Here is a 24,139-nt window from a genome sequence, read left to right as displayed (position 1 = left end):
GTCAAGATCCAGATGCAAGCATGATTGAGTAGTTTTGAAGGGGTTTGGTTTTGTATCATAATGTAGTAGAGGATTTCATCTCATTTTCTTTTTACACATTATACTTAAATGTCTAGAAATTCTACCTTGCTGTTTCATTTTGTATTTGCAAGTAGGGTAAGGGGCCATTGTATTCTGGCCAATTATACTCAACCTTGTTATTCCCTGGTCAACGCATGATGAGATGGCAAATGTTGAAGAGATAAAGGTGAAGGGGTAACAACACAATATGCTAATTTAGTTATCCTAATGCACTCAGCCGACAGTTACTCTCTCTATGAACGTGTAATTTTGACGGCATGATAGTGAAGGCCTACACTAACTATGTGGCCTGCAGATGAGAAAAAAACGAATCAATGCAATGTTTGGATGGTTAATGAAGCTACATGTATCAACCTATGGATACTTCCTCAACATAATGCAATCCAACTGAATCAACACGTCTCCGACAAGTCTCCACCAGTCCCAACATTTCACATTTGATCTGAATAGTTCACCAAAATCATGATACTTTGAGGTTAATTTGTGCATCCTGCCTCCTGGTGGCTGAAGCATCATCTCACAGATTTAGGACTGCACGTGAGAAATGTAACCCTCCACCTTGACTTCTAAGAATAAGAAGATTAAAAATCAAGCCAAGTCAAATCCACGTTTAAAGAGGGGAAGATAGAGGCATAATAACATGAAGTTAACAAGTGATAACATGTATGGATCGGAGGCAGCAGCGAGACTAAAACTAAAATATATTCATCGAAGTCATAACATTTTCCTATAATTTAACAATGGGCACAGAATAATTCAAAACTGAGAAGCCAAAACTGCATTTTTATCTTATGAATGGACTGAGGACTCCTGTACGGAAGGCGGCAGGATTGCAACTCATGAATGTCAGTTGCTGTCTGACAATACATTTCACAGTAGAAGAAGAAGGGATTGTAAGCGCCCAATCGCGGCGCGTAAACTGAAACGTCTCCGTTGTTGTCAGCAACCGGGTGACAATTCACCGAGTTTGTTATTGGGGTAGCTAATTCATCGTTTCTTCATTCTTCTCAGACATAATACTATACGGAAGCAAATAACAATACACACAAGTGTATCAAAAGACGATAACGTTTGCTAAGTAACAACTATTTTACTGAGCTTCTTCAAATACAATCCAAGGATGACTTCTGCACTGGTAAGAATATTACAGCACTTTCTGAGAATGCTGTACTGTATGAGTTAACGTTACATATTGAACGTAACTGTACTGTTACTAGCTAGCTTTTGAGCGGTTCGAGGTTAGTTATGGCAAGAGAACTCCGCTAGATCTGAATAATTTTGGGCTGGGCGAGTTAAGTTTTCCTCCTAGTATTTTTTTTGATACTGTGCAAAATTGTCTAGCACTGATGCCTAGCTTTGCCTTTCACTGCGTAGGATGACCCAACCCTAGAGAGACACTTTAAGGGCCACAGAGACACCGTAACAAGTGTTGACTTCAACTGCAACATGAAGCAAATAGGTAAAGTGTGCTATAATATTGTCACATATCCAATTGTCAAACCCTAATTTGGAAAGAACATAAAACATGATACCACAATCAAAAGACACAATGTGGTTTATCATATGTGGAACAACACAGTAATGTGTTTAATGTTGTATTTGTGTGTAATTACGGGATGTGTGTGACCCTTGCTTCTCCAGTCACGGGATCTATGGACTCCTGCCTGATGGTCTGGAACATGAAGCCACAGATGAGAGCTTACAGATTTGTTGGACATAAAGATGCTGTAATGTCTGTTCAGTTTTCCCCCTCTGGTCACCTTGTAGCATCGGCATCTAGAGACAAAACCGTCCGTCTCTGGGTCCCCAGTGTGTAAGTATAACTGTAGACACGACACAGTTAGTCTCTGGGTCCCCAGTGTGTAAGTATAACTGTAGACACGACACAGTTAGTCTCTGGGTCCCCAGTGTGTAAGTATAACTGTAGACAGGACACAGTTAGTCTCTGGGTCCCCAGTGTGTAAGTATAACTGTAGACACGACACAGTTAGTCTCTGGGTCCCCAGTGCGTAAGTATAGCTGTAGACACGACACACATAGTCCTAATGAGGTGAAAGTGAATGGGTTTCTCTATTTTCATGACGCTAGTAGAATACAATTCTGGACCAGGTAGTCACCAATGGTTAGAACTGGCTTCCTTGTTTTTGCTATAACATCTGACACACTAGGTTAAATACCTTCCACCTGCGCTATGGCGCTGGCACATAAGCTTATATTATAAAAGAAGGATCACAGATTGAGTCTAGTGAGGAAGCAATACTGACAGTCACAATAAAATCAGTTATGTGTGACTATAAGAAACAGCGTTGGAGCATTTTTGTGGATGTTGAGTAGCCCATCCACAGATACTTCCAGTTGAGTGATTCACTGGTGTGAGGGGCAAGACAACTATTTGGTCCCATATTATGTGAAGTTTTCAGTTGTAGCCTTACACCAGCACAATACATCAGATGTCACCGTTACTTTACTTTTATATATTTTTTTAATAAGGGTAAGCAGTTTGTTTTGCCCTTTGTATATGTTTTTACTATTATTATTATTATCAGACCTACAGGAATCTTGGGTGTAATAAGTCGTTGGATAGAAGAGCGTAAATAATTGAAACGTAAATGTTTTTTTTAAGCCATTTTTTAAGCACAACTGTTCAAGGAAATAATGTATATGAAACACAACCCTGAATCTATCTGCCTTACTGTTCTATTCTATTCTGTTCTATTCTTTGTATCCCTCATAGGAAGGGTGAGTCTGTTCTATTCTTTGTATCCCTTATAGGAGGGGTGAGCCTGTTGTATTCTTTGTATCCCTTATAGGAAAGGTGAGTCGACAGTGTTCAAGGCTCACACGGGGACCGTCCGCAGTGTAAACTTCTCCAGCGACGGCCAGACTCTGGTCACAGCCTCAGACGACAAAACTCTCAAAGTGTGGACCGTCCACAGACAGAAGTTCCTTTTCTCTCTCAGCCAGCACATCAACTGGGTGCGATGCGCCAAGTAGGTGACACCCGTCATGGGATGTTACCCTTTGACATGCTGTTGTTGTCGTTTATGTGTACATCATGACGACATCGCTCCTTGGGGCCAAGCGTCGTGAGTGGACGAGCTGAGCTTTCACTTCCTTTGCGCTGTCATCAAAAAAAAAGGGCCATCTTCCCAATCCTTCCCTTCAGATTTTCCCCGGACGGACGGTTAATTGTGTCGGCCAGTGACGACAGAACCATCAAGCTCTGGGACAAAACCAGCCGCGAGTGCATCCACTCTTTCTACGAGCACGGAGGGTAAGGAGCTAAGCCGCCCCGGGTGCATGGATCGAGGATCCTCAGTGCGACGAGAGAAACCTCTGACCGTGTGTGTGTGTTGGAAAGGTTTCTTACTGACTGTTTCCCCTCCTGCACGCCTCAGGTATGTGACCCACGCAGACTTCCACCCCAGTGGGACCTGCGTCGCTGCAGCCAGCACGGACAACACAGTCAAAGTCTGGGACATTCGGACCAACAAGCTCCTGCAGCACTATCAAGGTGATGCTCAGTCATGTCCATGAAGGGCGAAGGCCTGGTCGATTGTAAAAAAACAAAAACAAAAAAAACATAGAACACAAACAACATTGCCCGGATAGCAATGGTGATATTGGGTGGTATTTTTAACCTGCAATTGTTTCGATTTGACCCCACAGTAGGCTGGTACAGAATACAGAAAATAGAAAATAGACATTTTATGAAGTGATTGGAGAAGTCTGTTTCAGAATCCTGCTTGGATTTAACGATGTGTAATTACATACCGCAGAGGAGATATTTGGAGATAAGAGATGTTAGATAATGACTCCTCCAGCCAATTTTCAGCTCGGAGAACACTTGGCAGATTGTCAGCCAATACTGTGTGGCATCAGGGGCACTGCAGTGATTTGAAGGAATCTTCAACAGAAGTGGTGAGACCAGCTGGAACAAGCTGGTTGTTACTGGCCCAAAAAAATGCAGTTTGACATGGTTTTCAGTTCCAGATTCAACAATTTGCCTTGAGTGATTGCGTTATGAAGGTTACATTTTTTTTCCGTAGAATCTGAATTTCATAGAAGACTTTAGAAATGTAATAATGTTTGTATTGGCCTCATTGGGAAGCTGCAGTTGTAGTAGCATCAGTTCAACACTAGAGGGAGTAGCATGCCTGTTGAATGAAAGTGCCCCGGACCTCGTCCCCTGCAGTTTAACAGCCACTAGGTTCCTTTTAGACCCTCCCTTAGTTACCACAAGCTATTCAAATAAGACAGCAACATACAAATCAGTTTGGAACTCACCTGTCTAATATCATTTGAGTGTATTAGGTGTCATTATACAGCACATGTCTATAACTACATGTGTTCATTTGTGCTAGGGATGCGCATTGATGATTTGAGCTTGTGGCAGTTCACAGCGCTGTGGTGAATGGGCTATCCTTCCATCCGTCTGGCAACTACGTCATCACGGCCTCCAATGACTCCACCCTGAAGATACTGGACCTGGTGGAAGGGAAACTTCTGTACACCCTGCACGGACATCAGGTCCGTCACACACACGCACACACACACGTTTATGGTCAGTCACACATGCTCACTGATACACATCACGTACACAATTGCTACGAAGCCCTGCTCCTTGTCTTTCTTTGTGCGCACACTCCATCTCTGTTTACCGAGACACTCTGTCTGTCGGACTACTGTACTTTTCCCCCTCACTTGTTCCACCGAGGACCTGTTCTGGCTCGCCTCGGCGTCGGAAAGGGAAAGCGAGCGGGGTTTGCTGGTGTTCAGTTTAGTATCGTTTCACCAGCCGTTCTTCTGTGTATTTAAAAAGAGAGAGAGAAAAAAAAAGGCGGTCAGGGAATCGGCCTACCCACTCAGAGTGAGTCATGGCAGGGAAGGTGCTGCCTCCTCTGTAGAGCCCCTCATGCAGGGGCTCCAACACCCCCAGCTCTCTGGCTCTCGGCTGCTCTGGCTAGGGGAGGACAGGAGACACTAAACACTCACTGTGGGAGTAGCTGTCTCTTTTCCCTCTCTCTCTCAGGCCTGGTCTCTCTGTCTCTCTCTGTTTGTCCTCTCTCTCTCTCTCTCTCTCTCTCTGTCTCTCTCTTTCTCTCTGTTTGTCCTCTCTCTCTCTCTCTCTCTCTCTCTCTCTCTCTCTCTCTGTTTGTCCTCTCTCTCTCTCTCTCTCTCTCTCTCTCTCTCTCTCTCTCTGTTTGTCCTCTCTCTCTCTCTCTCTCTCTCTCTCTCTCTCTGTCTCTCTCTCTCCTCTCCCCTCTCTCTCTCTGTACAGTGCTACTATTGCAGAGGGGCCGTGATGGCTCGTCAGGTTGTAGCCAGAGGAGGCCGACACAGGGAAGTGTTCCTCAGTAGAAGAGTGCAAGGTGTATGCAGAGGAGTACAAGGTGTGTCCGTGGGACGCGTTTGTGACTGGTCCTCGTGACTGAGGAAGTCCCTCTGTTTGGGGAGGGAATGCTGAAGCCGTCCAGATAAAGACTTCTCGCCTTCTTCTCTCCCATCTCTTTTTCTGATCAGGTGGCACATTTCTGAGTCACCCAAGCTGTTTGTCTCCTGCATGTTCAGGGGTGTTGATTGTTGATGCGGCTCTGCCACAGCCCCGGCAGCCATCTGCTTGGAGAACAGGTGTCGCCGATAGATGGGAGAGACAAAACACCTTTACGTTCTCTTTGAATGTAGGGCACTGGCGGCCAATGGAAAGTAGGGCGCGCGAAAATGTGGCAAAGCGACGGACGCGTAGGATGGGTCGACGGTTTCGGCGCCACCGCCGTGCCTGCGCCCCACCGGCAGCGCTGACGTGTCTGTGGAGTTAACGGAGCCGTGAGACAGTCTGAGGGGGGGGGGGGGGGGGGGGGGCCGTGCCCGGCTCGGAGCGGGCATGAGTCAACGCGCAGTCTGCCACTCGTGCTGCCGTGGTTCCCCCCCCGGTCGGCTCTCCCAGGTGGTTCTGGGAGAGCACTTTGACCTTGGTCTGAGTCTGGGCCTGCTGTGACGGTGGCGGGGGAGGCTGCAGGAGGGGGGGGGGGGCCCACAGCCTGTGTGTGTCTGGTGTGTGAGGCCCCCCCTCCGGGCGGCCTGTTCAGAAGTAGGATTCCTGCCTCCTGCCCACGTTCTGCCTGGTCCCTACGCCGGTGGGAGCATTCCCTGTCACGCACACTGACATGCCCCCCCTCCCCACCCCACCCCCCATGCAGGGTCGCTCTCTGACACATATCCTGCCTGTGCAGGACATTTCAGAGGCTCTCCTGCTCACCTCAACAGACAGGGTGTTCACAGTCATGTTAGGTGAGGGGGGGGGGGGGGTTCTGGTCATTTTTTTTCCGCTGTGGGGAGGCCTTCTCACTAGAAAGAGGAGTTGCAAGACAGTCGGTGGAAGCTTGGCATGGGCCTTCGTCGTTCCTTTTTCCCCTCCCCTTGTCCCAGTTTCCAAGTTGTGAGCGTGAAGCAGGTCAGTGACCCACTGTGTCAGCTGTGAGTGGTGCTGACGAGGCCTGGACAGCCTGCCTGCTTTCCTGAATCAGTCTCGGACAGCCAGGGACCAGGAGGAGAAGGAAGGGGGGGGGGGGTATAAATGACCTGTATCCTGCTCCTTCAACGGGTTGTGTGTGTGTGTGTGTGTGACTGAGGCGTGAGTCACAGTGAGTCATTCCAGACTAAGCAGCGCTAGAGCAGCGACGGCTGGTCGGTCTGGCGGGATCTAATGGATCCGAATCATCATCTTTCATCCCCACATGATAAGATCACATTATGTGCAGGGCCCAGCTGGGACTGCACCTCGCAGACATCACGGGCTGAGGGGCTCCAAGAGAGGTCTCCCTTTCTGCCCCTGAATAGTGTCCCGGTCTCTCTCTATTCTCAAGGTCTCTGGAAGAGAGATTTGCATTATCGAACTCTTCCAGAACTGCAGCCGAGGTCTCTGTTGTCCCCGTCTGACCCCGTCCCCGTTCCCCCTCTCTCCCCAGGGTCCTGCTACCTGTGTGTCTTTCTCCAGGACCGGAGACTTCTTTGCCTCCGGGGGATCTGATGAGCAGGTCAGAGACTGACTGTATGCCGGGCCTCCGCCTGCAGCTGGATGCTTCTAGTTCATTCCACACGGTTATATAAACCAGCGCCAAGCGTGTCTTAAGTGCCCGACACGCTTTTGAATGTAGTCCGTGTATTGTGTCACATTTGAAGTGTGTATATTATTCCAGTGGTTCTCAACCCTGTTCCTCAAGTACCCCCTATCCTGCATGTTTTAGATCAGTGGTTCTCAACCCTGTCCTCAGGGACCCCCTGTCTTGCTTGTTTTAGATGTTTCCTTGTTCCAACACACCTGATTCAAATGAATGGGTAGTTAACTGGCTTCTGCATAACTAGATAACGAGCCATACATTTGAATCAGGTGTGATGGAACAAGGAAACATCTAAAACATGCAGGACAGTGGGGTAGTTGAGGACCAGGGTTGAGAACCCACTGAATTATTCACCATATGGGCCGTGTCTGTGGCCGCTGTACCCCTGCAGGTGATGGTGTGGAAGACTCAGTTCGACTCGGCCGACTACGGGGAGGTGCTGCCGCAGCAGCTGGCCTCCGCCTCCTCCGAGGTGGGGGCGGGGGGGGGCGCCTTTCCCGGAGACTCCCGCGGCATGCTCCGGAGCCAGGTAAACACCGAGAATGTCTGGAATGCACATCTCCCCACCAGCCCCACCCCCCTTTCCCCGCCTCTCTCCCCCACCGCCTCCCACCGCCCCCGCTCCGTGACTGGATCTCATCACCCCAGGCCAGAGGCACACCTGAACTCTGAGCTCTTTCGTGTGTCTTTCGCGTGTCGGCTGAACTATCCTGCGTTCGGTCCGTTTTAACATAAAACCACGAGCGAACTTAATCGCTAGCTACGTTTTTACTTGCGAGCTAGCTCGCTACTTGAGAGAATGCAGGAGTGGACTGTTCCACGGTCTGTAGAGGAACGCCCCCTCATGTCCACAAAGCCACGCATCCCTTCACGATCCGGTGCCTAGCAGAGGCAGGCCCCCCCCCCATGTCCTGTAGAAGGCCTGCGTCTGATCGGAGGCCTGTTTCCCTGCTTCCTCACGCTCCTCTGCCAGACAGCGCTCGAGGGCCAATCCCCCACACCCAAAGGCATTCAACCTCCCAGGACCAGACCCCACAAGCCTGGGGTTCCAGACCAGAGAGACCTGGAACAATGGCGCCCCGGTAGGAGGCGTGCGTGTGCGTGCGTGCCAGGGAAGAGGCAGTGAATGGTGAGGGGGGTGGGGGTGGGGGTGGGGGGGGAAAGCCTGAGTGTTGAGATGTGTACCGACAGTGGGGCCACTGTGGCGCAGCGTGTGAACCACGTGCTGGCTGTGGAGCCGACTCACAGCTTTGCATCTCCCTTTCAACCGTGAGCCCTTTACCTCCCCTCCGTTCACCATCTCCACATCGGTCGATGGGCCTTGAACACCGAGCTGTCGAAATCTCCCGTCGTCGACTTTGAACCGCTTCGTCTTCGGTGATCACCGAGCAAACGGTACCAGCACAATATTCATTCACGGTCTAAATAGCTACTTGTGAAAAGCCGACAAGAAGGTGCTTATTTTATTTACCTGTGTCGGACATTTTGATTCAGCCGCTTTGGACGGGATCTCTCGAGGTTTTGCTGTTCCAGTGTGTCAGCGTACTCATAGGGAGAAGAGGAACAGGGTGCTTGTTTTTGTGTCCCACGCTGTTTAGATCACAGTGTATCGTCTAGATTTAGCCGGAAGAAAACGTGCAGCCTTCCTCAGAGAGTGTCTGTTGCACAAACGCAGGCTGACTCATTTCCTCTCCATCTCCAAGTCGCATCCTTTTGAAGTATGCCCCACGGTGAATGACTCCTTCAGATGTTTGCGGTAGGACTGGGGAATATCACATGATGGAGACAGGTTCTGCCTCCTCTCATGAAGATATTTTGTACGTTTTCTTTTTCTTCTTCTGCCTTTTCTTTTCTCTGTTGGGAATAACACTGGGCCTTTGGCTGTGAGTTGTTGTATCTCAGGACACACACACACACACAGATGAGCAAGCCCTGTCATGTGACCCCGTCTCTCTCCAAGCTGTGTGTAGGAAAGGAATACCATCTGGCCCACTTTGTTGCATAACCTGTAATTTATTCCAAATATCTCCACTTAGTCTAGCTGTTTTCCGTAGCCCAGGGAAGCCCACATTCAAGGTCTCATCAGAACCCGGTGCGAGAAGCAGACTTGACAGCCCTAGAAGAGAGATTACCTTGGTGGGGTTCACCTCGTTTTAGACCCTTGTTCCCCTCTTGAGCGCTTCAAAGCTGTTCTTCGAATCCTCTGCAGTATCCCCCCCCCCCCAAACCACTTCTGTCCGGACAGAAATAGACGATTGATTGAGGTGTTGTTTTTCCAACCCTCTCCTCCTTTGCGCAGAACAGTACTTGGGAATGATTGGACATGTCTATATAGGGCAAGTTGGACATCGTGTCATTGTGGCTGTCAGAGCAAGTGTGCCTCTTTCTTTCTTTCTCTCTCCCTCCCCCTCTCTGTCTCTCTGTCTCTCTCCCTCTCTCTCTCCCTCCCCGTCTCTGTCTCTCTCCCTCCCCCTCTGTCTCTCTCCCTCCCCCTCTCTGTCTCTCCCCCCTCCCCCTCTCTCCCTCCCCCTCTCTGTCTCTCTTGCTCCCCCGACACACTGGGTCGTAAATACAGAGGCTGGTTTCCTTGGGGAGGCTGAACCTGAGTAGATTGAAAGGGAATCCAGTGACTAACTCCGACTTCTGTTCAGCCGTGGATTCCGACCCCCCACGGGGCCACTGTCGGAGATAACCCCTTACCTCCCTGCAACAAAGATATACAACTAAGCAGAGAGAAGCGGAGATACACGACGTCACGCACCTTGTGGCGCTGCTGTTCTTTTGCCGGTTTTATCCGGAATGACTTGAAAGCGATGCCGAGGATTGTGAGGGAGCGTGGGTGAGCGAGCGACGGAGAGGCCATTAGTGGCAGATAAATATCAAAAGATAACAGGGTTGCCACTCGCCAAATGAGCCCGCTGGTTTGAAGGGGCCAGTCCTCGCACACGTCCTCACTCGCTCACACTTACACAAGCCAGCCAGCGCGTCACGGGCGGGGCATGGCAGGGCCCCGGGGGGTGGGGGGGGGGATGGGGTTCGATTTCAGTCTCTTGACTGCAGCAGTGTTACTTACATCAACAAGGGCACTGCCAAGGTCCTAGCCGGCCCAGGGCGAAGGGGGTGGGGAGCCTGAGTTTGGCTCCAAAACACCCTGTGACCTCACGCCACCTGGGTCTACTGTTACCCCGATCAATGACATGGAGCTTTGAAGTGAGGCCTTTTACTGGCGACCGTAACAGGAGAACGACTTGGATGTGTACTCGGGTAGTCGCCCATCGACCAATAAAACAAAGGACCTGATTTAGAACCGAGAAGACCCTCTCCCGACCTGGGAAAGGCCGGTCGAACAGGTTGCGACTTCAGTGGAAATGACCACAGCTGACCTCTGAATGTGAGCTTGTCGAGCCCCAGGGTTTCCTGCACGGTGTGCGGGTGTTCTCCCTCCTTCCTGACAGGGCCGGCACTGCGCTGGGACGGACTCATCTGAGGCCACATCATGGCCTCTAATAGCCATCCCACTTGTCAGGCATAATTACGGACGCCCGTCATGATTAGACCAGGCAGGTTTCCAGAGAAATTATGACCTCCTTGAGTCACACATTTTCTTTCATTAGCAATTATGCTCTTCACGACACACTGCCTCCTAATTTGGTATCCAATTTGAGGATTACTACTGGTTGATTCAGGTGGGTAAAAATTTTTTTTTTTGTAATGTAAGCACTGAGCATATATTTCACTGACCAAAGGCCTTTTTTTTCTTTTTTTTTTACTGTTCATGTAATGAAAGCCTATTGAAAACCACATGTTGCCGAAAGTGTAGTCGAAATCATAGTCCAAATCATTTTAGTTGCCTGGGCTAAAGTTAAAAGGTAACCCAGTGGCAGCAGAGAAAACAGTGCCCATCAACAACCTGTAGGGCTCATAACCTACATCTTAAAAGATTAGCGGACAGTAACAAGAAGTTGGTCCTCTGAAAATGCAAAATTAATAGGACACATAACAGAAACAAAATAGCAACAGTGCCTACATAGTTGTGTGCCCATGACGTGTATTTAACACAATTGTCAACTGATATACCTAATTACATTTACATTTAGTCATTTAGCAGACGCTCTTATCCAGAGCGACTTACAGTAAGTACAGGGACATTCCCCCGATGCAAGTAGGGTCAAGTGCCTTGCCCAAGGACACAACGTCATGTGGCACGGCGGGGAATCGATCCGACAACCTTCTGATTACTAGCCCGATTCCCTAACTGCTCAGCCACCTGACTCACAACACAAATACGCTTACCTACTTTGGGTTCTGTCAGGTCTGGTGGGAAAACGACACACAGTCCCACTTCCAATCCCTGATGAGCACCTGCAGCCTAGCAGGTGCACCGTGTATCCCAATGTTTGGCACCAGGAGCAAATGTTAGATTTGAAGGTTCTCTTCATTTGGGCCCGATTCTTTGATAGGAAATGTTACATACATTCATACAATAATACAATCTACTAAAGATACTGTGGAACGACCTTACTTGCTGGTAGCTAACAACGGCTACCGCTTCCCTGACAGAAGCGTTGGATGACCTCGCGAGACTCCAAGGCCACCGTTTTTCGCCGACACGACATCGCGTCGGACGACAAAACCCACGTGTGGGCGCCGGAATGATTCTCATCTTGTGCCCCCCCAAACAGACGAGCTGCCACTCCCATTGTCACCGTGCCGCCTCGAGAGGCGTTGATACCGTCGACAGAAAGCCCAGACGGCTCCTGGCTTCCTCCCTCGGCGGCCCCTCCTGTCTCCTGAGCTCCCGTCAGGTAGCCGTGCAGATAAAAGACGCTTCTCCCGGTCTTGGCGAGAGAACACACACACTGCGCCATGTCACAGTCCAAGTGGAACGAGCTGTCGGACAAGATGAGGGATGTTCAGGCTGTAATGAGGGGAACATAATTAAAACCAGTCAGGGAGATAAAGCTTCTTTTTTTTCCCCCTCACGCTTTTTCTTCTTTCAGAAATTTCCGAGGCTCGTCTCTTGCCCAGGGTGGACTGAATGAGAATCCGACTTTTTTGCTTTGTTCAATTCCCATAACCACCGTGAATCCATTCCGCATAGATAGCACGCTACCGCCTTACATATATGGGGCCCACGGATAGAGGACTGTTGTGTGTGTGTGTGTGTGTGTGTGCGCACGCCTTGTGTGGGTCCAAGTGGGTTGTTGAATGGTGTTACGGTAATTGAAGACCTACAGGAGCCAGCGGATGCCCTTTACTGGCCTTTTGTCTTCCTGTTTGTGTGCGGTGGAAGTGTAGGCTCCCGTGCCTGCCTGTGTGCCCCCCCCGTCGGGCCTCGCTGCTGCGCGTGGGGAGCCTCCGTGCCGTGTCCTTCAGAGGACTGACGCGCTCCCAGACCCCATTAGCACACGCCTGGCTGCCCTGCTGTCAACGGTGTGGCTTTTCAGTTTCACAAATGGATGTTCGTTTGGATCAAACGAACATCCATTTGGTGTTTTTGTATGGGGGGGGGGGGCAAAAAAAGGAGGTCTACGCTGTGTTATCGAGGACTTGACTTCTTCTGAAGTCGTTCTCTACGGACGATGACTGGGATGTACAGGTGGTTCACTTCCTCAAGACGAGCATCCTTTACAGGAAGTGGTTTTGGAAGAATGCGTGGTTTTGCTAGACGGCTAAAAAAAAAGCCCCAAAAAGAAACGAATGGAATCCATTTGATATGTTTTCTGGGCTGTCGCCTTACACAAGGATCTTATTTGTAGGCTGTGTTCTTGACCCGGGGTTGAATCTTCTACAACTGAAGCTTTGTGCTGCACCTCAGCCTTGACAAGCAGAGTCGGTGAATGAGAGCAAGATTTGTATAGGATGCACACACACACACACACACATATATATATATATATATATATATATATGTTATATATTATAACATAATTACAGGTATATTGATAGCTATAGCTCAGTGGTAGAACATTTGCCTGGAGATCAAGAGGTGGCAGGTATCAAATCCTCCTTTGGATCAAAGTGTTGACTAAAATGAGTACGTGACATGACATCATCCATAAGGGGAATGGGGAAGAGGGATCGATAGCTACCTGGAAGACGCACACTCGATAGATTCCCAGCTCTTATGTTTTATTCAGCGTGTCATATCCTCTTCATTATTGATAAGAGGCCTTTCATGCGAGTCCGTTACGGACGTCCCCGAAGGCGCGTTTTCACGAAGGCAAGAGCATGCCTCGACTTTGCAGTTGGATTTGGAATCTTCCGATTGATGCCGGCTTCCGATGATTCGGGGCAAGGGTGCATGGCAACTGGAGCTCATGTGGAGTCAACCTGTCCGCTGACGAGACGTGGTGATTGGGTAGGAGTCTGCAGCTTCAGCGAGCTTTGTGTTGGTGTTGGTCCCCGTGTCAGCGTGCTGGTGCGCGTGTGCCCCCGGTGTGCCGGTGTTTCCCTGCTCGTGCGAGGCGGGGACGTGTGCGCCTCTCAGAGCTGTCTGGCAGATCAGCTATCTCTGATAACACCCTTCCTAATCCCCCCCCTCTCTCTCGTCCTCCCTCCCCACCCCGCTCCACATCTGGGTCTCTCTCCCGCTCACGTGTGCAGACAGACTAGCTGCGCACCCACCCAGCCGACTCCCCGTCACACCAGCACCGCACAGCTCCGGGGAGAGGTGGGGGGGGGGGGGCACTGCAGTAATTGGCACTGCAAATCTTCATCCCCGCGCTCCCCGACTCACACGCACTCACAGCGGTCTGAAGTGGGTGAAGCTCGGGAGCCGAGCGTAATAATCGTCGGCATGAAAGAAACGAGAGAGAGGTGAGAGAGCATGTGGAGGGTGTGTGTGTGTGAGTGAGCGCGCGCGCGTAGGGGTAGTGTAACAGTAGTGACAGTCTGAGAGGAGGAGAGTTTGGAGCAAACGAGGCGGGGAAACGACGCTCCCCAGCGGGGGGGGGGGCAGAGACCGCAGAGACGGGGGACGGGGACAAAAGGTGTTGCGTCGTTGGAAATAACGGCAGCCAGATCCCTGAACCATTAAGTTATAAGACACCTGTTCAGACTTGTCACACTGAACTCATAGAGACAGTTTAGAGGAGAGAGAGAAAGGGAGAGAGAAAGGGAGAGAGAGAAAGAGAGAGAGAGAAAGAGAGACAGAGAGAAAGAGAGACAGAGAGAAAGGGAGAGAAAAAGAGAGAAAGGGAGAGAGAGAGAGAGGGGGAGGAAGGAGGGAGGGAGACGAATATCTCCACATCCTGTCCTCATACTGTACATTCTGTACAGCTACAGCGTGAGTGACTGTACCTCTGGAATAGACACCTACTTCACCCCCGAGGCCGTCACCCAGCACAGAGGACGGCCTCTCTCCAGGGACTGCAGACCTAGACTGCCTGTCGCGTGGCTGTACATACTGTTCATTTGTGTTCTCTGCTACCCATCAGACCTGTGGGCCCAGTCTTCGCTTCCTCATTAGCAGCCTCGAGAACGTGCTCGTGAAACGAGGTCACGGTTGCAAGCTGCGGCGTCAAAAGTCTTTTGGTGCCTCTGCCACATGAGGGCTTCGGTCGGAGAGGAAAGCGCCGTGCATTTCTGCTCGCTCTCTCTCCTTTTCTCCTTTCCTCGCCTCGCCTCTCCTTTCATATCCTCCCTCTCGTCTTCTGCCGAGATAAGACATAGCGTACTTGGAGAGAGAGGGGGGGGGGTGAGAGAGGGAGAGAGAGAGACATGGTTCTTGACTCCTCCGTCTTGCAGCATTGCCGCCCTCCTCTCCTAGATCAAACAGTCTCATTCCCCTCTGCCTCTTTATAGCCCCTTTGTCCCCCATACACACACGTGCACACGCACGTACACAAACACGGTTCCCCCGAGGTGATGTGTGTTTCTGTGTGCTGTGTGTCTATTGTGTGTCAGGATGTGATGAATGGTTTTGTAGGCTGTGTCAGACCAGTGCGATTCAGAGTTTCATTTGGGCCTCAGGAAATTTTCCACTGTTGGTTTTTCCAGTCCAGGTGATTCATCAGGAGGGTGTTAAACTGTGTGTGTGTGTGTGTGTGTGTGCGTGTGGGTTTGCCGTTTTTCTGTGTGTGAAGCGAGTGAACGTGAGGGTTTGCTGTTGTGTGCGTTCATGCGTGTCCATGCGGGTTTCCTGTTGTGGGTCTGTGTCTGCGCGCGTGTGATTGGACGTGGATATACGGGCTCGCTGTTGCGTGTGTGTGCCTGCACTCGTAGCCTTGCCTTTTGTGTCTCTGCGCACCTGCGCGTGCGCGCCTGCACATGTGGACTTGCCGGAGTGGGCGTGTGTGTGGGTGTGTGTGTGGGTGTGTGTGTGCGCAGCTGTTATAATGCTGAGCTGTGTGTAAGTCCTCCACTCAACACAAGTTAATCCAGCCTCGTTGAAGCTTGTTGGCTCAGCAGTAGTTCTTCCTTTCTCTCCCATTTTCAACTGTGAGCAGCACAGCACGGCTGAATATAGCCATGTGTGTCTCTGACGTGCCTGGCTGCTCGCCGTTTAAACAAGTCTCCTCTGGGAGGGGTTCTGTTTGAACTGGCATAAAGGAGCATTGTTGACCCCAAACCCTGTAGGACGACTGCTTCTGTCTGTCTGTCTGTCCCACCGGCGGAAGCTCGACAGAACAGGGAAATGGGATTGACGCAAGCCGAGGGAACACCCTGCTTCTTAGTCCTCTGGCTTCATGGAGGAACATGGCGACAGGGGGGGGTGTGACCCAAACACTGAGCTATTTGTGTGTGTGTGCTTGGGCGGGCGTGTCAGTGCTATAACCTCTGTTGTCTCAGGGGCGTCTTGTCTCTCGTCGCTGATGTCGACACCGTCCCCACACCTCTGGGTCGTCCGGTTTGGGACCCAGGGGGGCCCACTCCAACGCCCTGCCCAGCCACGCCTCTCCTCCAGCGCGTCGGCCGGCTGCGTCTCCTGCTGTCTTAGACCGGCAACCGGGAGAACGTGCGTTTTTCATTCTCAGACGGACAGCAGGAGGTACACTCTGTTTGAAGGGAAGCGGGTGAAGGGAACCAGAGATGCAGGAAGTGTTTTGGGGAATGTGTAGATGGAGGCCGCTCTGCCCCCTGATAGAGTAGAGGCTTCCCTGCCCCCTGATGGAATAGAGGCTGCCCTGCCCCTGGTAAAGGAGAGGCAGTGTTCCCTCTTGAGTGGTGAGGATTGTCCGAGAGCATCTGTAGCACTGCTGCCCTGCTGTTTGGCGGGAAATCAACAGAGTCACTGCAAATATTTGCCCTCCCCGGCGCAGGGTGAGAGAGGGCAATAGAAAAAGAGAGAGAGAGATTGAGAATGGGGGGGGGGAGAGAGAGAGAGAGAGGGAGAGGGAGAGGGAGAGAGAGAGAGCCTCGTCTAGCACATGTCGGCCAGATGTTGGACAGGAGCAGCTGGAGGAGGAGTGATGGTGGATGGTGGTTTCTAGTAGGACACTCTGCCCACAGGCTGGCCCCTCCACAGCCTCTCTCCCCACAAGGAGCAGGACAGCTGGACAGCAGCCCAGTCTCCCTGCCTGGACTCTTGTTACACACAGGGAACACTGTGTATGGCACTCAGACCAAGACCAAGAGTCTTGGTGTTGGTATGGCAGACTAAGAGGTTCAATCCAAACGTGGACGATAACATTTGGAGCGGTTGTGTTGTGTCTTCCAGCCTGCTGAGCCGGGTAGCGACCTGGTGTCTCACCAGAGCTCTGGGCCTGACCTGAGGAGTCGCAGTGGGGGCCACAGCAGAACCTCCAGAGGGCCCAGCGCTCGCTCCTCCTCCACCCAGCAGATGCAGCCCCTGGGTCAGCCCCAGCACCAACCCCAGCCCCAGGCTGAGCCCCAGGCTGAGGCCCGGTGGGCTCCCTCAGGTGGTGGGATACCTCCTGCTTTGGCCAACACCCTGGAACAAATAGTGGGTCAGCTGGATGTTCTCACTCAGGTAACCACACAACCCCCATAAGCTTCGAGATGGTGGGGTGTTTAACCTCATAGTTCTAGCTTGTCAACGTAAATACCGAGCATGCCACAACAATCCACACGTCTGCGTCTTCTAAAACGAGGGCATACACACAGGAATCGTGTTTCTGTTCTCTGCCCTGCTGCTCTGGGGGGAAATGAACAACCTGCCGTGTTTTCTAAGAGACAGAGACTGAACAGAACATGTATAAGGAGCAATTTGTGAGGACCCACGGTGAGTTTTGAAAAGGCCTAACCCATTTCAAGCCAGGGCCCGAAGTATCCGCCATCAAATAGTAGCCAGGACACAGAACAGAAGCGTTTTAGCCAAGACAAGACTGGCGAGTCCCCCCAAAACACACCTCAACCCATGGATCTCCCCGAAGAGCATCTCTCGCAGTAGCAGGTAATTCCACTTAGCAATGGCTACACAAAGACGGACGACTGCCCAGACAATGAGGAGCACCCCTCGCTCAGAGAGCGTAGCGCCCAGAGGAGTGCAGCCTTTGGGAGGCCAGCCATGTGTCCCTTTGGTCAGCTCCTCTGGGATGATGGTTCCCCGGGGGGCTGGGGGGGGGGGGGGGGGGGGTGAGGCTCTCAGCGGAGACAGTAATGGACAGTCAGTGCGGTGACGTTCTACTCATCGGCCGCCTGGTGTGAACAAAAGACAAACCGAGCAATCGCATCCATTAAGTCTGATCTCTCTGGTTTGTCAGTGCAGCTTTGTCAGTGTTCTCCAGGCATCGCATTCAGAGGAGGAGGAGGGAGGAGGGAGGAGGAGGAGGAGTGGGGGTGGTGTTGGTACCCAGAGGAAAAAGACATCATTCATACATTAACGCCGGCTTTGCGCTCACTCTCTGGCGTGGAACTTGAATGTTTCATGTACTGCTGTGTGGGCACGCTGCAACAAGGCGGTTGTAACTCTGTCTGATATGAGCTAGGGGACTACGGGGCCCAGCATGCCACAGGACACGCTGACTTTCAGACACCGTGTACAGTCTCTGTGGCACCTATCTTGGCTGTATGACACTTACTCACTTCATTTGGAGCCCGTCAAAAAGGCATTGAAAGGGTGACTCCACCAAGTCTGGGATTGACCCCCCCCCCCCCCCCAAAGGGAAATTTACAGTGAAAGCTAAAGGAGTGGAAACACCTCGTTCCACTGTTACAGAATCTGAGTGACCCCCCTGAGGGTCAATGAAAACGCGGCGTATATGACATAGACAGATCTCTCACGAGGGCCTGTTTTGTTCGCGGTCTAAGCATCAGCACTGTGTAGTCGGGTTCATGTACCCTGTCTTATGTCGGGCAACTGGAAAGGCCTGGCTTTAGAATGACATCACCTGTTACAAGATGACCAATAATGATAGTGTAAACGTGGCGATTATTGGCTGACTCAAAGTTAACAGTGTTTGCAGAGTGGACCAGGAAATAAGTCATTAAAGCGTCTTTCATTCTTTCAGGGTGTAATAAGGCAGGCGGGTGGGCAGGCAGCGGGGAAATGGGAATATGAATGTTTTATATTCATGCCAGTCTGACTCAGCCTGGCCTTGAAAAGCTGTCTCACAGCTTTACACATTGAGAAAAGAGGGAGGATGATGGGAAACGGAATCCAGTGAAGAACTGTTTAAAGAGAGAAGTCATGTGAATACCATTCATCTATGTCACCTATACTGTAGGCTAGCATGTGTGTCGCACGTACTTCTAGGCATCCAGGAATTAGATCGTTATCATGTCATTTTGATCCATCTTCCTCGTATGCGGTTCAGACAAAACCGGACATTTTGAGTGGTGGTTCGTCAGTAAGCTACCTAGGGAGGTAGGGTGGCTCTGTGTAGAGAACAGATGGTTTCCATCGCAGAGGAAGTCCTGGTGTCCCAGAGCCCCTTCTGTTGCCTGTGGCGTGGACGTCTGTCCTGGATGGAGTGTCGGAGGGCTGGCTAGCCTTGACGGAGGCTCTCCCAGCATGTGGGAGTGTTTAGTAATGTTCCAGCGCTGCTAGCCTTCCCAGGGGACGGCGACCTTTACCCTCCGACGGACCTGGTGACCTTGGAGCCTTCCCGCCTTTTTCTTCAAAGACCTTCCCTCCTTCCTCGCTCCCCCCCCCCGTGTCTGACTGTGCTGGGCACACTCACTGTGGTGACAGGGCTGATGTAACCACAGTAGAAAGTCCCCATTTGAATCGTTTTGAACTTAACTGGCTTTGTGGACAATGTTTTTTATGTGAAACTTGGATTCAAGGGATCGTGCGGTAGTTATTCTACATCTTTCTTTCAGACCAATGTACCACCGCCTCTTCATTGTCGAGATAATTAGAGTTATTTATAACTAACAGCCCCTGTGAACTCAGTCTAATGTGACATCTTGAAATATTTAGTGTGCAACATATTAAAATGAGCTCAGAGCTTGTGAGGGTCTCTCAACACGCACATCTGGTCTCCAAACTGTCACCAGCTGATGGCCAATGCTAGAACCCAAAATCGCAGGGGCAGAACACTAAACATCGCTGCCAACAGCACCAGAATAGCCCTGGAAACAAACTCAGTAGACTTTTATGGCAGCATAATGGGTGTTATAAAGAGTCTATGAAGAAAGAGGAAAATATCAACAAAAGACTTTCACAATGGCGTTTCTGAAAGTTCTCACGGTGGCAATTGGTTTTTGTGGTGTCGATATTTCAACAGTTTGAATCAATGCCTACGAAATGAAAGTTGTTTATTCGTTATAGCGTGACTGATGAAAGCAGCGCAGCTTGAAGTTCTGCTATATGATCCCCTTCCCACCTCCATCTTGGTTTGGCTAGCAATGCCTGGTAATCAGTAGTGCTGGGCTGGTTTGGTAATGCCTGGTAATCAGTAGTCCAGGGCTGGTTTTTCCCCAACCTGAAAAAAAGCCAAATCCCGAAGTTAAAAGCATAATCAAAGGAGAAACTCCATTAAATGTAATTGACGTAGTCCTGGACTGGGCTTGATTTCTATCCAGGAAATTGCTCCCACACTTTTGTTTGATCTCAGGTCTTATCTGACCTGGATGATGGCGGTGGAGGATCAGCAGCACTGGAGGGGAGGGAACACGCTGGGGGGGGAGAACACGCTGGGGGGGAAACACGCTGGGGGGGGGGAACACGCTGGGGGGGGGGAACACGCTGGGGGGGGGGGGGGGGGGGGGGGGAATCGCAGGGAGACAAATAGTTGAACTCATTTAGGCCCGGGTATTACTTCATCTTGGGTCAACATAACCTGTACCTGTTTTTTTTTAATCTAAGTAAAGGAGAGAGGTATAAATAGCATCCGAGTGTTATGTACTGTAGATAACCAACGTGTGGGCGAGGATGAGTTTGACGAGGACTTCCTGGGTTGACTTGGTAGATAAGAACGAAAGCGGCAGTTAAAGTAGATCGACCTTTCCAATGGCAATCACCTTGAATCCCGTGACTTGCCATGTTGTATAACCAATGCATCAAGTTGAAATCAAGGAGTTTCAGTACACTGGGATGTACGTAAAACAAGCAACACACAGCCCGGGGCAACAGAACAGAGTATATATAGTGTGTGTGTGGGGGGGGGGGACAAAGCTCTGTTTTTAGGGATCAGAAGATTTGGTTTCTACTAGACCTGCAAAGCTGTAGGTCCCTGTGTCTAAAATTACACTTTTTTTTCTAGGCCTTACTAGCTGCAATTTAGACGTTTAGACCACTAAGAAGGCTCAGTAGCACTATCAGGTTGGCCAGATAAGCGTAGGGTATTATCGATTGGAAAAGCACACTCAAAAAGGAAGGAAATGCAAACCCTTCTTCCCTCTAGCATGAAATACCAGCAGATGTTATCGAGCTCCACCGCGGCTGCCCAGGGGGACGCTCAGGAAAGCCTCACCACTCCTCCTCTACACCATTCTGTGTGTGTGTGTGTGGACGCACGCACCTGTGTGTGTGTTTTCACGAGAGGGCTCGTCCCAGGGTGATTATGTCAGAGCTGAGATAGTCTGTAGCTGAAATTGGATGGGTTGTAGAGACGGATAAAGTGTTGTAGCCACATGAACCCCTGTGAATGGTCAAAACGGAAGCGAGGTCAGAACAGGGGCAGCTGCAATGTGCGAGGTTTTAACCATTGGAATTGTATGACCTGTAGTTGACATTTTGTTCAGGGTTAAACCAAGAGGTCATAGTTTTGATCCATCCAAAAGATGACTCATTTTACAGACAGGCAATAACGTCATGGTACCACTTCTAAGATATGCTGTGTCACTTCACAGCAAGGATGGCTGCGTGTACACAGGGAGTGTTTGTGTGCTGTGTTTGTCTTGTACTGATTTGAACACGGCTAACAAATACAAAACATATTCATATTTTAAAACCCCACCCATTTACATTTAGTCATTTCGCAGACGCTCTTATCCAGAGCGACTTACGGTACAAGTACAGGGACATTCTCCCCGAGGCAAGTAGGGTGAAGTGCCTTGCCCAAGGACACGTCATTTGGCACGGCCGGGAATCGAACCAACAACCTTCTGATTTATAGCCCGACTCCCTAACCGCTCAGCCATCTGACCCCCACCCCTCTCAGGTCGTCCTTTCCTCGTTTTGGAAGACATGTCCGGGGTGCAAAAACAACCTTGATTCTATATCAACACTGCCAGGCGGGGCGACAGAGAATCCCAGTCTGAGTTTCACCACGTACATTTCCTCCCGTATCATGTTTTCAGCTATTTTCGGGTTCTTTTGTGTCTCGTTCAGGGTTCCTTTCAGGTTTTAAACGACCCCCTCCGCACCTTGTCATGTGCTCATGCAGTTTCTCTGTCTCACTCGGGCTGCCACGTGACCATAGAGGGTTTCTAGACTGTTCTAAGGCTTTAATGAAGGCGCGTGTTCAGATCCGAAAGTCCACCTCTCTTTTCACAAGCTCGTTGATGAACGCGCAATGTGTTTTCTTTGAAGGATACTACCTCACAGGCTAAAAATAGAAGCACTTCCTGTTTTCTTAGTTAAAGACTTCTTCTTCAAGAAGCCATTACCCATTCGTGTTATATTTATTGTGTCTCTTTGACTCTTTTCTCAGCGCTGGGTCTGAACACATTTCCAGATCCTCTTCTGAATAGACCTTCCATTAGTGCTAGAAGCCTTCAGTGATGCCATGTAGCCCAGTCTGGCTGGTCCGACTCAGTACTTGACCTGCTGCCTGTATTCTCATGTAATATTAACCCTAATATTTAAAGTAACTTGTAAGAACGACTTCAGTTGAGTCAACTTGCTTTCCCCAACCAGTAGCTGTGCTTTAAGCCAACCCTGAACGATTCAAGCCCATGACTGTAGCGGGTTCATGGACGTGTTGCAGTGAGGACCCTGTATGACTCCAGGGAAACATCAACCCCCCTTTAACCCCCCTGGACCATGCTCCCGCGCTGTGTTTAGAATGCAGGTCATGACCGCATATACTTTAGCACAGCAGCGTTCAGTCTGGCACAGCTGCACGCGCTTGTGTGTCGCCTGTGTCTCCCCGCCTCTGGTGTGCGTCCGTCTGGGGGACATAGAGGCGGTCGTGTTAGGGGCTGTGTTCAACAGAGCCGGGGCTCAGGACGCACATTTGGCCCTCATAATCAGCTGGATTGTCCGCGAGGGATAAGCGAACATCTGTCTCCCGGAGCTACAAATAGATGCATTCATCCATTTCTTTTTAGGGTGACGCTGTATTATAACCCCCCTCTCTCTCTCTCCCTCTCCCTCTCTCTCTCTCTCCCTCCCTCCCCCCCCCCCCCCCCCCCCTTGGCCCCTATAGACTGTGGCCATTCTGGAACAGAGGCTGACACTGACGGAGGACAAGCTAAAGGAGTGTATTGACAACCAGCTGAGCATCAGCCTGCAGCTCCACCAGCAGCATCAGCAGCTGCCCCAGGCCTGAACCCCCCCGCTCTGGGCCCAGTGGCCTCCCCCTGCCTCTCCTCCCCTGGGTCTCCCCTCCATCTCCCACCTGGGCCGGCTCACGGGAGGAAGAGGAAGACGCAGGGAACTCAGCCGCCGGGCCCCCTCACACGGCTCGGTTCGAAAGTGTGGGGAAGTGAGGCTGAGAGGAAAGGAAATGAGGAGGGAGACGACAGGAAGAAGAAGCCGCTGTAGACTGTTGGGATGTGGGCCGTGCACCCGGTCAGCTCCCTCCCTCCTTTTCTATTCATCATCCCAATGAACTGAACTGACCCTCAGCTGGATCAACTTCTTCCTTTTCACTCACTCTCTCTGTCCATTTATTGCTCTCTTTCTTCCTCTTCCCCTCTCTCTCTCTCTCTCTCTCTCTCTCTCTCTCTCTCTCTCTGTCTCTGTCTCTGTCTCTGTCTCTCTCTCTCTCTCTACCTCTTACCCTTTTCTCCTTCACTCTTTGTCTCTTTATGGCTCTCTCTCTCTCTGTACAGTGCTACTATTAAAGAGGGACCTTGATTGCACGTCAGGTTGTTGTCCCTCTGTTCGGGAGGAAGGCTGAAGCCGTCCAGATAAAGACCTCTCTCTTTCTCGCCCTCTCTCTATCTCTCTCTCTCATTCAAACACATTGCCACTCTGTCCGCCTCTCAGTAGCTTCCTCTTCCTCCTGATTCTGTCCCTGACGTCCGTCTCGCTCTCAAGTGTACTTCTGTGTCCGTCTGTCCGTCTGTCATCCTCTCAATTCATTCAATTCGTCCCATTCAGTCTCCCGATATCATACATCCTGTCAATGAGGCTTGTCGATCAAGGTTACCTATACGTTGTGCAGCAGGACTGAGCACGTTTACTGATTACATGGAGAGGCCTGAGAGCTACTGAGGCATTGTGTAGGTTTGCATGAAAAGAACCAAAGGGCAGGAAATGCAGTCAAAGTTTAGACTCTAGAATAATGCTGAGAGCAGATTGTTTTCTGCTGAGTAAGCCGGTCCCACCAGTTGCCTCCGGAGAGAAGATGATGTCGCCTGCTTGAATGAGAAGAAAAAAAAGTGTCATTAACACCACTAATGCCACACAATGCGTC

General features: G+C 50.6%; 1 protein-coding gene across 2 annotated transcripts; it reads left to right on the top strand.

The window, feature by feature from the left end:
- Positions 1-697: 697 nt before the first annotated feature.
- Positions 698-23,430, top strand: poc1a (POC1 centriolar protein A). Of its 2 annotated transcripts, XM_047026451.1 has the most exons (11): positions 700-1,216; positions 1,456-1,540; positions 1,723-1,894; positions 2,892-3,071; positions 3,248-3,355; positions 3,480-3,595; positions 4,478-4,611; positions 7,050-7,118; positions 7,594-7,731; positions 16,864-17,136; positions 22,925-23,430. In XM_047026451.1, exons 1-11 carry the CDS (start codon positions 1,202-1,204, stop codon positions 23,045-23,047), a joined length of 1,413 nt encoding a protein of 470 aa, XP_046882407.1. In that variant the 5' UTR covers positions 700-1,201; the 3' UTR covers positions 23,048-23,430. The 2 variants fall into 2 exon arrangements, with proteins under 2 accessions (XP_046882408.1, XP_046882407.1); XM_047026452.1 differs by lacking the exon at positions 16,864-17,136 and having other exon boundaries at positions 698-1,216.
- Positions 23,431-24,139: the final 709 nt, after the last annotated feature.

Source organism: Hypomesus transpacificus, chromosome 9, assembly GCF_021917145.1.
Source record: "Hypomesus transpacificus isolate Combined female chromosome 9, fHypTra1, whole genome shotgun sequence".
NCBI lineage: Eukaryota > Metazoa > Chordata > Actinopteri > Osmeriformes > Osmeridae > Hypomesus > Hypomesus transpacificus.
Note: the sequence above shows the minus strand (reverse complement) of the source record. Positions and strands in the feature narration are given on the sequence as shown.